Genomic DNA, 15,190 nt, shown 5'->3' with positions numbered 1-15,190 from the left:
AGGGAAACTACATCTGTTTGTTCTCCCCACTCAACTTGTAAAGTCTTTAATCTTTCCTCCAATTCAAAATCAGAGTACTTAATTTTGTATCATGGTCTGCACCCTATTAATTGTTTTCTTTTAATTTGGTCTGATTTGACTAATTGTTTTTGATACATAAAAATCTGTCTCACTTTGTAGTCAGTATATTTAGACTGACTAGAGAGTCTAGTGACTTGTTTATTATACCTGTTTTGCTCTAAATCTTTTAACTCATATTGTTTCCTAGGTTATTATGAATTATCCACGACAACAGGATAAGGATTGTTAATAGTCATTCTGTGTGTCCATTTGAGAGGATAACAAAAAATCAACAATCCTGTCTCTCAGGGTCAAGTCAGACACTTTGAACTCTGGTGGGGAAGGAGGAACCCTGGAGAGCATGCTGCTCAGAAGGTTTGCACCTGGATCCCTTGTTTGGAGTGAAAAACATAAGTGAAAACTATGCTTTGTAATGTATTTCACTCTTTTCGATCCTAAGGGCCTTGGTATGTCCCATGGGTCTTGAGAGGACCACAAAGCTCTCTGAATCCTCCTGATCCAGGGTGGGGCCTCCAAAAGTTATTCTTCCTCGGTCAACACACAATATCTTGCAGGGATAATGACAGAAGTTACATCAGGCAGGGGGCCCATGTGGGCAGGGGACAAGGGTGGAAGGCGTGGTTGTCAGTGACAGGAGCTAGGCCCTTAGGCTTTCAAGCTAAGATGTGTTTTATATCTTTATATCTCAAATAACATCTGTTTTGCATTTTGCAAATAGCATATGTAATGTAATGATGTAATAAAGTGTATATAGCACACACATACACGTATATGTATTTATACAGTATATAATACAATATTTTGTGTGTCTATCTAGTCTACATATATTTTTATATTTATATGGCTTCATATTTGGTAAATGAATAATACTATTTTTTAAAAGAACTCACAGGAGGCAGCTAGGTGGCACAGTGGATAGAGCACTGACCCTGAAGTCAGTAGGACTTGAGTTCAAATCTGACCTCAGACCAAACACTTGACACTTAGTAGCTGTGTGACCTTGGGCAAGTCACTTAATTCCAATTGCCTAGAAGTTAAAAAAAGAACTCACAGTAATATAATTATTTCTGGTTACCCAACCACCACCTTTGTCATAATAAGTCATGTTACAGAGCAGAGAATTCCATGAGCTCGTTAGAGAAACCCTCTCACAGAAAGTACAAACATTTAGAAGTTAGAGAAATAGATCCAATCACTTTTCTTGGATTGGGGCTCACCTAAGTTCTCTTCCCACCCTCCCCCCTTTAATTTCATATTCATTTTCCTGAATGAAATTATAATCCAATTACAGCAAACATTTATCAAGCACTTACTATTTGCAAAGTCACAGTGTGAGCACTGAGGATAAAAAAGATTATAAAAGTTACACAGTACCAGTCCAAATCATGTTTTACTTTGTGCCATCACACAAACACTATGGTATGGGCCCTGATAATTAGTCAGAATTCTAAATGAAGGACGTTGTAAGAGCAAGAACCATTAGAGGTGGAAATAGAGAGAAGAGGAAGATGAAATAGTCTAATTTGCCTGGAAATTAGGGTTCATAAGGATAAGAAATCTTTGGAAAGGTAGATTGCAACAAAAATCAGTTTTGGTCTTCAATGACAGGGATGAAAATTTGGTCTGTATTTTCTAAGTGATGGGAAAATTGAAGAACTTTCTGCAAAGGTACAATCATCTTGAGAATTAGTCTTTAGAGTAATCATCAGTATGTCAGAAGTGTACAAGGAAAATGGAAAGAAAGAGACTGGTTACAGAGAAAATGGTCATGAAGTGGTACGAAATTTCAAGGGAACTGTCCTTTTTTGACAATCAAAATGGAGTAAAGAATTTGGAAGTCTGAGATTTTGGGGAGGCAAAATTGGCATCCTCTGCCTGGGAAACTCTTAAGTGCTTGAGTAGCTGAGTGAGAACTGTTGGCAGGTCATTGGAAAGTAGAGGGGATCCTGGATAATGTATTCTAGAGGAAAAGACACAATCAGAAAGAAGCCACCCAGAAATATGTCCTGAGTGGATCCTGTAAGCAGAGAAGCGTAGAGCAGAGAATTGAATCATGCAGTCCCTAAGCTGCATGCAGCCCACAGCACTCCAGAATGTGAAAAAGATTAAAATGAAATTGGAAAACATTTAATATTAACAAAATAAATTAAAAATAAACAAAACTCAGATAATATTACTATATAGTGTAAGTAAATATGTAGTTTGAATGGATTCTTATGGATGCTTTATAGGCTCCCTTTTGATATCACTTGTCTAGAGATATCAGAGAAATAACAAGGAATGAGGTTTAAGACACAGTTGGCCAGATTTAACAAGGGAAAGCAGCAAATTGCGCAGGGTAGAGGCAGCTGACATTATCTTTCTTGCATGAGGAATAATCATTCAAATAACCCAGTTATTGTTCAAGAAAAAAAGAGACTTGGCCATTGATTGGTTTGGGAATAGGGAGCCAAAGATGATTCTGAGGATGCAAGCATTGATGATGTGGAGAATGGTGGTGCCATTATCAAAATAAGGAACTTAAGAGGGAGAAAAGCAAAGGGGAAGATGAGCACAGAACATAGATTTAGAGGAGACATCAGAGGCCACCCACATCCCATTTGATAACTAAAAAATTAAAGCTCAAAAAATCAAGTTCACTAGCAACCATGTTGATATTACTTCTCACCCTTTACTAAGTCATCGAACCATAGACAGGTATTACTTTGGATTTTCAGATGATTAATAAAACCAGGGTTAGATTTATTCACCTACTTGATTTGGCAAGGTCAAGGAAAATTGTTCAAGAATAGTATGTTTTTGTACATTCAAGAACAATCTCAATCCCCTCAAGTGAAGGAAAGTCTCTTTGTCTTTTGAATGTATAATACTGGTTCCATTTACAATCTAGAATGTTCTTCTTGTGGGCAACTGCTATTTTTTTAATATTATATGACACAGTATGGTATAACATAAAGCAATATAATGTTAAGAGAGGCTCTCTTGTAGCAAAGCCATAGGGTAGTAAGGGATGGCCTTGTATGGCTCAAAGGAAAGAAGAATAGCTATCTCTAGCCTCTTCTCCTACCACGTGTATCCCAGGGAGCCTTTATTCTTGGTAGGAGAGGAAGCATAAAGTTAGGGCTATGGGCTACCTTTCCTTAGAGAGAGGGATTACTGGACTAAAATTATATCTGTCAGGTCCTTTAAATGTTATTAGTCTATGAGATATGGTTGGGTTCAATTTAGCTTCTAATTAATTTGTCATTATTATTTGTGGAAGGGTGACCCTAAGATCTGTATCCAGGGTTTGACTCCTTTCCAACTTAATGCCAGTTCCAAAATGAATATACACAGCAAATAGAGGGGGGGAAATTATCCAAATCAGAGCAAAACAGAAATCAGAAGAGGTACATGTAGGAGAATACATATCAGACAATAGAGAGTAAAGGAGCTCTCCTATTGGGAGTGAGGTAACTCAGCTCAACCTACGTAGAAAGTCCTAGAACTCACCCAGGTGAAACTCCCTGAAGTCTCTTGTGTAGCTAGATGGAGATAGGGACAAGATGGAGACTGCCTGTTTCTCTCATGTCTTCCCAAGACTTTTACTTCAATGATATGATGTGGGTTGGGCATATTCCACCTTTCTTTTTTTTTAATTTTATTTATTTAATTTTTAATGTACAAAATAAAATGAGCAGTAAAATAAACAAAACAAAGGTACAGAAAATTTAATAAGTCTTTGGGTATAATTCCAAATTGCTCTCCTTTCTCATTTTTCTTCTTGAAGCTAGAAGTCAGAAGTGTCTGAAGTGATTCGATGCTTGAAGAAGACATGAAAAAGACTTCAAATTTAAAGAGACCAAAGGAGACTGAAGAAGGTTGGAGCTCTCCCTCTCTCACCAACTCTATCCTTGCCCTCATGTAGGGCAGAGAGCATTCATTTCTACCAATAAAGAGAGACTCCTTTATCAGTAAGGTTTGATACAGAGGTTACAATAATGTCACATATGAGCATAGATACATAGCTTGAAGGAACCTTAGAGATCATTTAGTCTAGGTGGGAGAGAACATCTACAAAAGTAAATTAATAGGAAGGTCATGCAAAGAAACTTTAAAAATTCTTGTAGAGGAAAACATTAACAACACATTAGGATGATCCTTGCTTGAGAGATGGCTTTGAAGGAGAACTTTGAAGGCGGCTTGGGATTTCAAGAGGCCTGGGGGAGGGAGGAAATTTCTGCTGTGGGAGGCAGCCTGTGAAAGGTGAGAGATGAAATGTCAGGGTCAAAGAACAGGAGAAAGACAGTATGGATGGAACATAGAATTCTGTAATCCAGGTTTGATTGTTTTTAATTGTCCTTGGACTATTATGACCAAGATGATCCCAATTGGAAAGGTTTCAATGAATTCACACATGAAAAAATTACCGGATGAATGACAAAAAAAAAAATTAAGTTTTCAAACAAATCTTTTTTTGTGGGGGAAGGGAGATAAACATAGAACTGCAAACATTAACTTGCTAGATTTGCTGACCCCAGAAATGCTGAAGATTGAATTGGAAAAAAATCAGACTAAGCACTCACATATTTAAAAGAACACCAACAACAAAACAAAACAATTAGGGAATTGGACAATGTGAGCTCTGGGAGGGACAATGCATATTTATTTGCATCGAGCTTCTCATTTTAAAGTTGAGGGCAATTGGTCAAGACAAATAATTTGTTCAAAAGCATAAAGTCTACTCATGGCTGAATTGGAGGCTAGAACTTACTTGGTGTTCTGAGCCTGTCAACCATTAGGTGAGCCCTAAATAGAGCTATCCACTGTGTCATGTAACAGCAGTCATCTGAAGAGTCTCATAACAGACTCAATGATTCAAACTAGGCAAACATTTGATAGGTCTTTGGTATAGATGAGGAATTGTGCTAGGATCAGGGCACTACAAACATAGGTTAAAACCATCCAATCTCTAACTCAACTAATTAATATTCTACTTAGCAAAACAACATGCAAACTTTTAAATGAATACAAACTATGTTAAGGCAGAAGACAACATTACAAAAGCAATTAAAAAAAACTAAACTCACAAATCATTCTCCTACTCTTGCCTGAAATAACTTTTCCAATAAAACAAGTACTTGTTTAGCTTGATCTGAGCACTTTGCACTCCTGTTATAAACCCTACCTGGTCATAGAGTATTATTCTTGTGATAAGTTGCTGTAATCTATTTGCTAATATTTTGTTTAAATTTTTGCATCTATATTCATTAGAGAAATTGGTCTATAATTTTCTTTCTCTGTTTTGACTCTTCCTGGTTTAGTTATCAGCACCAAATTTGTACCACAAAAAGAATTTGGTAAAACTCCTTCTTCTCCTATTTTCCCAAATAGTCTACATAGTATTGAAATTAATTGCTTTTTAAATGTTTGATAGAATTCACATGTAAATTCATCTGGCCCTGGAGATTTTTTCCTAAGGAGCTCATCAATGACTTGTTCAATTTATTTTTCTGAGATGGGGTTATTTAAGTATTTTACTTCCTCTTCTGTTAATCTGGGCACTTTATATTTTTGTAATTATGTATCCATTTCACTAAGATTGTCAAATTTGTTAGCATATAGTTGGGCAAAATAATTCCTAATTATTGTTTTAATTTCCTCTTCCTTGGTGGTAGCTTCACCATTTTCATTCTTGATACCAGTAATTTGGTTTTTTTCTTTCTTTTTTTTAAAATTAGATTAACCAAAAGTTTATCTACTTTATTGTTTTTTTTTCATAAAACCAGCTCTTGGTTTTCCTCATTAGTTCAATAACTTTCTTAATTTCAATTTTCTTAACTTTTCCTTTGATTTTCACTATTCCTAATTTGGTGGTTAATTGAGGATTTTTAATTATTTTAAGGAAGACTCCATTTATTCCTATGTTCTCCAGTGTTTTTAATGGGAATGGGTGTTGTATTTTGTCAAAATCTTTTTCTGCATCTATTGAGAAGATCATGTGGTTTCTGTTAGCTTTGGTGTTGATATGATCAATTATGCTGATAGATTTCCTAATATTGAACCAGCCCTGCATTCCTAGTATAAATCCTACCTGATCATAGTGTATTAATCTTGTGATAAGTTGCTATAATTTATTTGCTAATATTTTATTTAAAAATATTTTAAGCTCAAAAACATGGTCACTAGTCTCAAGGAGGACACATTCAATTGGACTATGGAAAAAGTATGCAAAAAAATCACTTTGAAAGTATATATGCACCCAATATGAATGCTGATACATGTGTGCATATTTATATATACATCAATTAGGAATATATGATATATATGTGTGTGTATGTGTGTATACATTCACACACATATGCACATATACATAGCATATATGTGACAATTATATATACATCTATACATATATCAGGATATGCATTGTTTGTATATAGTTTAAATATGTTCTTAAAAGTTATTTTCTAAATGCAATAGAATGCTTGAGGTAAATACACATACATAACACACACACATATATGGACATATATGACATACAATTATAACAGGAATGAAATAATGTACATGAATGACTGCGTGTGTCTGTGTATACACAGGCACACAAACACATAGACACACATCACATAAATTTACTCCCTTTAACAAGGTTTCCTTCCTGACTGATAATGAAGAAAATTGTCAGGGCTCCTGAATTAGCAGGATTAGCAACCTTTTAGCCCTCAGATATGCTCCCATAAGCCTGACAGAATTAATTGTAGCCAACTCCTGGAGTCTCAAACCCTAATATGAACGGATATGGGGAAAGGGGAGCTAAAAGGGATTCTATACACTTACATTTGAGCTAATGTCTATAAATATGTAGATAGATATATGCAAAGATCCAGACCTAGAGCAATGACTATAACATTTTTCATAGAATCAGAGTCTGATCAGAAGTTATTTCATTGGTATAGGGAAATTCTGTTGATGACATTACAGACTCCACTGCTGTGCCATTTTTCAGTCTTAGGGAGCTGCCTAGGGCACTTAGAGGCAAAATGACTTGCTTAGGATCATATAATCAACAAGTAGAAGAGTGAAGACTTGAAACCAAGATGTCCTAATTCCAAGGCCTGCTTTTGAACAGCTGTACTACACTGTAGCTCCGTCTCTCCATTTCTATCTCTCTGTTTCTCTGTGTGTGCTTCAATCAGTTTGTCCTACATTTCTATCATTCCATGTTTCGATCTATCCAGATTTATATTAATTTCTCTATTTCACATACAACTACATATACATATATGTATATCTATTTAAACATATCTTATTTACGTGAATGTATGTCTTCATATACTGTTGTATATGAACTAGATATATTGGGAGTTGGTTGGAGCTCTAGGCAGAGAAAGATGCATGTAATGGACTGGCTAAAATTGTATTTAAAGTTTTTCCATCAACATTGATTACTAAGTTCAGCTTATAGTTATCTCTCTCTGCTTTGTCCTCCCTTATCGACATATTGAGATCTTACTTATATCATAAAGAATATTTGATAAATTATATTTCCTCTAGCATTGATATTTTTACAGCATAAATACAAAATGTGAAAAAATTACTATTAATTCAAATTTAAATATTTTGAAAATCAAAAGAACATTGGCCTGTACCAGGAATTTTCATTCATAATTCATTTTCCATTTGATTTCTTTATCAGATCAGGTCATATTTATCTCCTTTTCTTTTTCTTTTTTTGTTTACTTGGTTATTTTCATGTATGGCATGCAGCGTCCTCATTTATTGAAATAATAACAAATTGCCCAGTTCCCCCTAGACCTGCTCAGTCCACTTTACAATGTTGTTTCTGGTGAAGAAAACATGGTGGCTGTTAAGGAGATAACCAATGAGTGAAGCATGGTTTAAACTTCTCTTACGTTACAGATTGTTGACTTTTACCATCTATCCTCACTCCCATGATGGCTTAAGTCAAATCAAACCCTTGGACAAATGAGTTTGAGAGTGATGATTATTCCTCAAGAAGAAGCCCAGAGATTTACAGGAGCTGAGCCAAAAAGTTAGAGTAGAGAAATTATTCAGCTGAGCCTTCCCAACATTCCCCTCCAAACAATTTTAAAATAATGCCTCAAATAACGTACTGGAGTGGCAGAGCCAACAAAAGGTCACAGTGAGATATTCTTCTAACCCAAGACAACTTTGGAGTTTGGAAAAAGACACTTGTGATATAGTGGTGGAGGCTGACCCAGAGACCACATGGATGAAACACCAGTGGTAGGACTAAGTGGTGATGACAGAAGCAGCAGCAGCTTTGGGAACTCCCAAGCCACAGACAGCAAGGGGACCTGGCAACTGACAGAGACTATAGTGGTCTGCCATGCTAGCACTGGATGTAGCACCAGACACTCTTTGGAAACTCCATTGCATATAACCACTTCTGGGTCATAGTTCAAGAGCAGGAAGGAGCATTTTCTGCCAAGAGGGAGTGGAAGACCTAAGGGGTAATATCACTTCCAACCGCAAGGAATCAGTGGCCCTTCCAGACCAAAAACCAGAGTCTGGGCCAGGAGAATAGCGGCCACACCTCTCCCCAGATCACAACACCTAGAATCATCAAAAGCTTCCAAATGCCCAGAATTAGCTCAGAAAACATTTGTATATTGCTAAAATTACTCCTTCTCTAAGTTCCTTACGCAGGTGAAATCTGATTTTTGAATGTTCCTACTCAACATCTATAATGCATTGGAGATTCTGTGATCACTCAATGTCAAACCAATACAGGTTCCTAAATTGCGCCATCCCAATAGCTCTTATTCCATAACCCTAGAAAGAGGAGGTATTCCATTAAAGTATTATGATTGACTGAGCTTCTGGGAGGTCTTACATCTGTTGCCTCATTATAACATTCAGAAGCCACTCCGTAACATTGAAGATGCTTCTCCTTGACTTTCTTAGTGGTTCGTCATTTAAAGGAAAATAATTTTGAGACATAGGATTCAGCATGGAGAGAATTTCATTTACTATAGATAAAATGATATGATTACAACAATGAATGAAAAACAAAAAAGAAACAAACAAACAAAAAATGAAGCCAACAAAATAATGTGGTAACCATATGGTAACCAGAAATATTTTTAACAGTTTCAATTAAGTTTTCCTTAAAGACTCAAAATCTCTATCAAAATGTGGGATGAAAATGTAGCAATGTAAAAAATGATGTCCACAGTAATAGCAGCCAGAAATTTAAATGTGAGAAAATAATAACCTAAGGATGATGATGATTTTCTTTTTGTAATGTCAATAGTTTATTAAAGATAAGACATCAGAAGAAAATTAATTGTTTGCCTAGATAACACCTTAACAATCTCAGAACTCAGTTAGGAAGAATAATATTTCACAGAACATAATTAATATAACTATATACATTGTTAGAGTTTATTGGAAGCATAGAGATCTCTGGATCAATCACTAAACTTTAAAGGTGATATAACTGAGAAATAGTTTTTCCTCAAAGGTCCATAAGCAATTAGTTAGTAAATTGGTATTAAAGCCAACTCAGTGCTGAACTAGTCAACTAATGGCCTAGATGTAAATAGATAAATCCACTGTGGTATGTCTCACTCATTCTATCCAAACATAATGGAAAGAAAGTACATCAAATTCAACAAATTAAGCAAACATTTATTAATGATTTACTATGTGAAAGACATTGTGCTTCATTCTGGGTTTATAAAGCTAAAAATGAAAAGTAGTCCATGCCTTCAGGCAGATTGCCTTCCACTTGGAAATTCAATTTATAAGGAGTAAAGAAGATATAAGATAATTTAAGAAGTGGAAAATTGTAAGTAGAGATTTTCAAAATAATAAGCATGGAAACAAATAAACAAACCACAACCCGTAACATATTTGATCATAACTGGTTGTCATTTCACATCCAGCAAGAATTCTCAAGGTGGTGTTAAGCAAGGTGTTTATACAAAATTAACCAAATTATCTAGTTTTCATTGGACTCATAAAGTGAAGTAGTGGATTAATTTCTTGTATGTCAATAATCAGAATACCCAACAGTATAGAATATAAACATTAGAGAAATACAAATTAAATAGATAAATGTGATAAGACAAAGAGACCATGGGAGTCACAGGACTTTCTATTCAGTTCAATAAATTCATTGATGTCCTCTTGTGTGCAAAGGGTCAACTTGGAGAATTTTTCTGCTGTGAAATAGCTCATGTTTTATGAAGAAAGACCCAGTATGAATATGAGGCGGTATAATGGGAAAACTATATGATAAGAGGTACAAAAATTCTTTGCAAGGTATAGGGAAAGATTATTTTAAAGTTCAATGTTCAGGGAAGACTTTGTGGAGTTCACACTGTTGAAAGATGAAAAGTTTTACACCAGGTATAAGATCTGGAATTACCCTGACTGGGGAAGCATTTAACTCCCCCATAAACGTGAGGTTTCTGTTTGAAACCAAATGAAGATGCCAAGTATCTCCAGACTGATTATAGGTAGTAGTTCAATCATTCATTATGAATACTTCCAAAACAGGTGCAATCTTTGGTCAGGGATGGTGGCCGCACAGTTCAGTGGATTCTCATAAGAAAAACCCAAAAATCCCTGTCATAATTATAGGAAACAGAGAAAGGGATGAGGAGCTAGAGAGTGCCCCACTACTGATTGGTGGATATTTTTGGCTTTCTGCTTGGTAATGAGCTTAGGAGTTAAGCCAGTGTTATGCCCAAACATGAGTTGTGGTACTGATCATGTGCCGGACACATATGGGTCATGATATTCTTGTTATAGATTTCACAGGTCATAGTTTCTTAAGTTATGAATCACTATCTAAGTAATGATTTTTAACAGGTCATCACATCCAGGCTTCTATCTTTCACAGAGTTCAAGTTTTCATTGCTTTTCATTTACTACTGTATTTTATGGCTTTTCCCCATTTGACACCTAACAGATGAATTTGAGAGAGGAACATTGCCAAAATTTGGAAAAAATATGAGCAAAGACACTGAGGTGAGAAAATAGAAAATAGTTTTAGAGTGATATCTTTAATGAATGATTCCTTTGTTGGACTGAAACAATTATCTAAACTGAATATTTGGGGAGTTCATTTTTTTATTTGTAAACAAAATATTAACTATTAATTTCACTTTTAAGATAGTGATTTTGTTACCTTGTGCATATAACATCTCATTCTAACATTCCTTTATTTTTTTTTTAATTTTTCAAAGATGGACATTTCCTTCCAGGGAAAAAGAATGTTTTCATTATCCTGCAAAGTGCAACCTTTATTTTTGTATTCCTCAGACTATAAATAATAGGGTTCATAAATGGAGGCAATATTGTGTAGGTCATAGAAATCAGAAGATTCTGGACTGGTGAAGTATCTGATATAGGACCCAAGACTGTGACCATGCCAGCAAGAAGGAATAAGAAGAGAATGATCAATTGTGGTAAACAAGTAGACAAGGCTTTGTAGCGCCCTTCCACAGAGGGCATTCTAAATACACTGGAGAAGATATAAGTATAGGATATAATTAAAAAACCAAAGCAGAATAAAATTAAAGTTGAACTCGTGGCAAGGAGAATATATTCAGTATCACGGACCTCAGAAGATGAGACCTTCAAGATATGAGGGATATCACAAAAAAACTGATGGATCGTATTGGATCCTGAGAAAGGCAAACGGAACATATTCCCAGTATGGACAGCTGAATAGAGGAGTCCACTGAGCCATGAACCACCTGCCACCCAAAAACAACGGAGTGGTGTCATGGTGACCCCATAGTGTAAGGGGTGGCAGATGGACACAAAGCGGTCATAAGACATAGCCACAAGCAAAGCAAATTCAGTTGCAACAAAGAAGATGAGGAAGAAAATCTGAGCAGCACAGCCATGGAGAGAAATGGATTGATTGCCTGTCAAGGAATTCACGATGAATTTGGGAAGAGTGACTGAGATGCAGCCAAGGTCCAACAGGGATAAGTTGCTGAGAAAAAAATACATTGGAGAATGAAGATGTGGGTCAGTGACAATGGCAGCGATAGTGAGGAGATTCCCCATCAGGCCTGCAATATATATCAACAAGAAAAGAATAGCATGTAAGACCTGCAGCTCTCGGGTGCTAGAAAACTCTTTAAGGAAGAATTCCATGATGATCGTGCAATTGATCTTGTCTTCTCGGGTCCTGCAATTCATCTTGAAACAATATGAGTAGAAGATATCAAATTCTAAAAGTAGAGCACAGAAGTACTTTATTACACAGAAAGTCCACAAACTTCAATCTATTCTTACTAACCACGTTAGAAAGGCAATAAGATCATTTTAAAAGGCCATAATATGACTTACCATTTGACTGCAACCACATTCAATCCATAAATTGAAAACATCTACCCAACTATACAAACTTAGCCAACTTGAATTGACTTACTCAACAGCACCTCTGCTCCTGACTTGTCCTACACACACACACACACACACACACACACACACACACACACACACAACACTACAATTCCTAGGTTGATTCCCTTCTGCAAGATACCAGCATATCCTGATGCAAAACATGTATCTGTATACATACATACAGATAGGTAATAGATGATCAATAAATGTACCATTTATTGAATAGTTTGTATTGCCAGGCACACTGTGCTGACTAAAACTTTAGTTTTCAGTGAGGCTTTAGTCACCTTGACAATGTGTACTCCATGAACATATGCATTTCCATTTTTTATAATGTCAAAAGTCTGTTATCTTTTTCAGACTTTTGGAAGGTGAGATCTACCGAAAACCTCTACTGATGGTCAGAAACTCTTTCATACACAACTGAAACATTGTTGAGGACCTCTACAATGTAAATTTCTCACTATCTGGAGGGATCTTTTAAATTGAATCATAGGATACTACACCCAGAGCTGCATGGGATTTTAGAAGTCATGTGCCCAGCTCCCTTAATTACAGAGGCAGCCTAGACAAGTACAGGACTTTCTTGGTCTGCCACAGGTAGTGTGTGCCAAAGCCAGTTTGTAATCTCAGATCTTCAGATTCCAAATGGAGCACTCTTGCCTTTGAATGTACTCAAAGCTATGACCATAATTATTTGCTTTAAATCCTTTAACTTTTTTCTTGAAAATAATTAGAATAAGAAATATTGTCTTCAAGAAAAACAAACTTTCAGGAGCTTTATTCTTATGAATTATTGTCATTATTTGTTGTAATAACAAAAAATTCATTACTGATTGAAAATGGTTTTGATAGTATATAGCATTGTCCTCTGCTGTACATTGATAATCTCTAAGGATCTGTTGTAAAGACTTTTGTTTTCAGTAGAGTTATAATCATGCTACCTCAAATCTGGTCTTATTGATTTAATTAATCAGTTTTGATGTAATCATTCCTCTAAGTAACAATAATCACCAAATGTGTATTCAGATATACTGTGAGGATAACTTTGTTCCTGTCTTATCTTAATGACTTCGATTATTTAGTTTCTTTTTTCCCCTATTTTTGGAGTGTGCAATTTTTCGTGACGAGAGATACAGTGTTCAAGCCAGGGAGTCAAAAGTCCAAGGTTTTAAAAAGAAAGAACATGTTTTTGTTCCTTGTCACTTACATGGCCAATCATTCTCTCTGTCTCTCTCTCTCTCTCTGTCTCTGTCTCTGTCTCTTTTTCTCTGTCCCCATAATATATTAAATGAATACTTTAATAATATTATTTAATTAGATCTATGATTTTATCAAAGTAAGAGTATATCAGCAGAAATTGCAACTTCAATTACATCAACTAATAATAGACTAATGGCCTCAAGCACTGGGAAGTTAAGTGTTAGGCTAGAGGCACAAAAAATAGTTTATGTCACCGTCTGGACTTAAACGCAAGTCTTTCTTCCTACGGGGTCATTTCTCTAGCTACGGTCATGCTGCCTATTAAATAACAATGATAGTGATGTTATTAATTATAATGATGATATTTGTAACAGTGATTATTTTATTGACGCAGAACATGTTCATAACAAGTTACACCTTGTCCAAAGGAAATAATTTCCTTGTGTACGTACCCATAATCCTGAGAGATTGGGAGAGCAGATCGTATCCCACTTTGATAAAAATTTGTAGAATTTATCTCAATCTGCATATTTGAAGTTACCTGAGGTAGAGACAGTATCTTTTTGTGTAGGAGAGAACAATAATAACAGCCAATATTTACCTGGATCTATTTTGCAAAATATTTTACGAATATCACGTTCACAGCTCATACTTTATGAGATGCTGCAGGTGTTATACCCATATTATTGATGAGAAATTGCAGTTCAGAGAAGTTAAATGACTAGCTGTCAGTTGCACAGCTACTCTATCCCAGAGGAAAGATTTGAGCTACAATTTTCCTTAAGTCTGCCATACCATAAGGACTCTCTAAGGAGTAATGTAAAATGCAGAGATCAAACGCCAGACTTCTAACACCCTTTTCATTAACTAAGCAAATTGATCATTCAGAAATGAATATCAAACAAAATAATACCAGAGTGAAAATTTAGGGCATTTCTCCTTTCCAAAATTCATATTATTTCTTTTTCCTTACCAAATCCCAGGTGCTAGATAGCACAAAAAGATTATCTCTTTCCCCACTAAATTGTCTCTTTCTCATTTGAAGCTTCAGAAGGCAAAGGTAATTGAAACTATACCATGTGAAGCTACCAGATTTGCCGAAATTTTTGATGAACGTTAGACGAGTGGAAATATACTGCTCAATGTCCCTTAGAGAAATGTTTCATAAAGTCCCCAGAGAAGCCAGAGTTATAATGTCATTCTTATTAACCACACATTCTCTGATCTTTCACTTCAGTATAATTAGTTAAGGCAGAGGTTATTTTATTAATAACATAGAAAAAGAAGTTCACCCTTTAAAATTATAAGGTCCATTAGGACTTCTGTGGTCCATGAAGATCTTCCATGTAGCCTTCAACCTTGTCCAAAATGCAAGTCCATTTCACTTGGTTTCTTTTAAGCATACTTTAAAGGAGATACCTTGATCTTCATAGGAAAAAGTATCAAGTATACAGAGATATTCATGTCTGTGTATCTAACTCTCTGCCTATTAGCTGTATATGCTTGTATTTAT

General features: G+C 35.5%; 1 protein-coding gene across 1 annotated transcript; it reads right to left on the bottom strand.

Annotated features, from left to right (window-relative positions):
* Positions 1-481: 481 nt before the first annotated feature.
* On the bottom strand, positions 482-12,267 carry LOC114029957 (olfactory receptor 14I1-like). Its single transcript, XM_027844604.1, has 2 exons — positions 11,677-12,267; positions 482-628 (listed from the first exon to the last, which is right to left on the bottom strand). Exons 1-2 carry the CDS (start codon positions 12,265-12,267, stop codon positions 482-484), a joined length of 738 nt encoding a protein of 245 aa, XP_027700405.1.
* Between the last annotated feature and the right edge of the window lie 2,923 nt (positions 12,268-15,190).

Source organism: Vombatus ursinus, unplaced genomic scaffold (assembly GCF_900497805.2).
Source record: "Vombatus ursinus unplaced genomic scaffold, bare-nosed wombat genome assembly UNPS02014943.1, whole genome shotgun sequence".
Lineage (NCBI taxonomy): Eukaryota > Metazoa > Chordata > Mammalia > Diprotodontia > Vombatidae > Vombatus > Vombatus ursinus.
The sequence above is the reverse complement of the archived record's forward strand: the minus strand, read 5'-3'. Positions and strand labels throughout refer to the sequence as shown.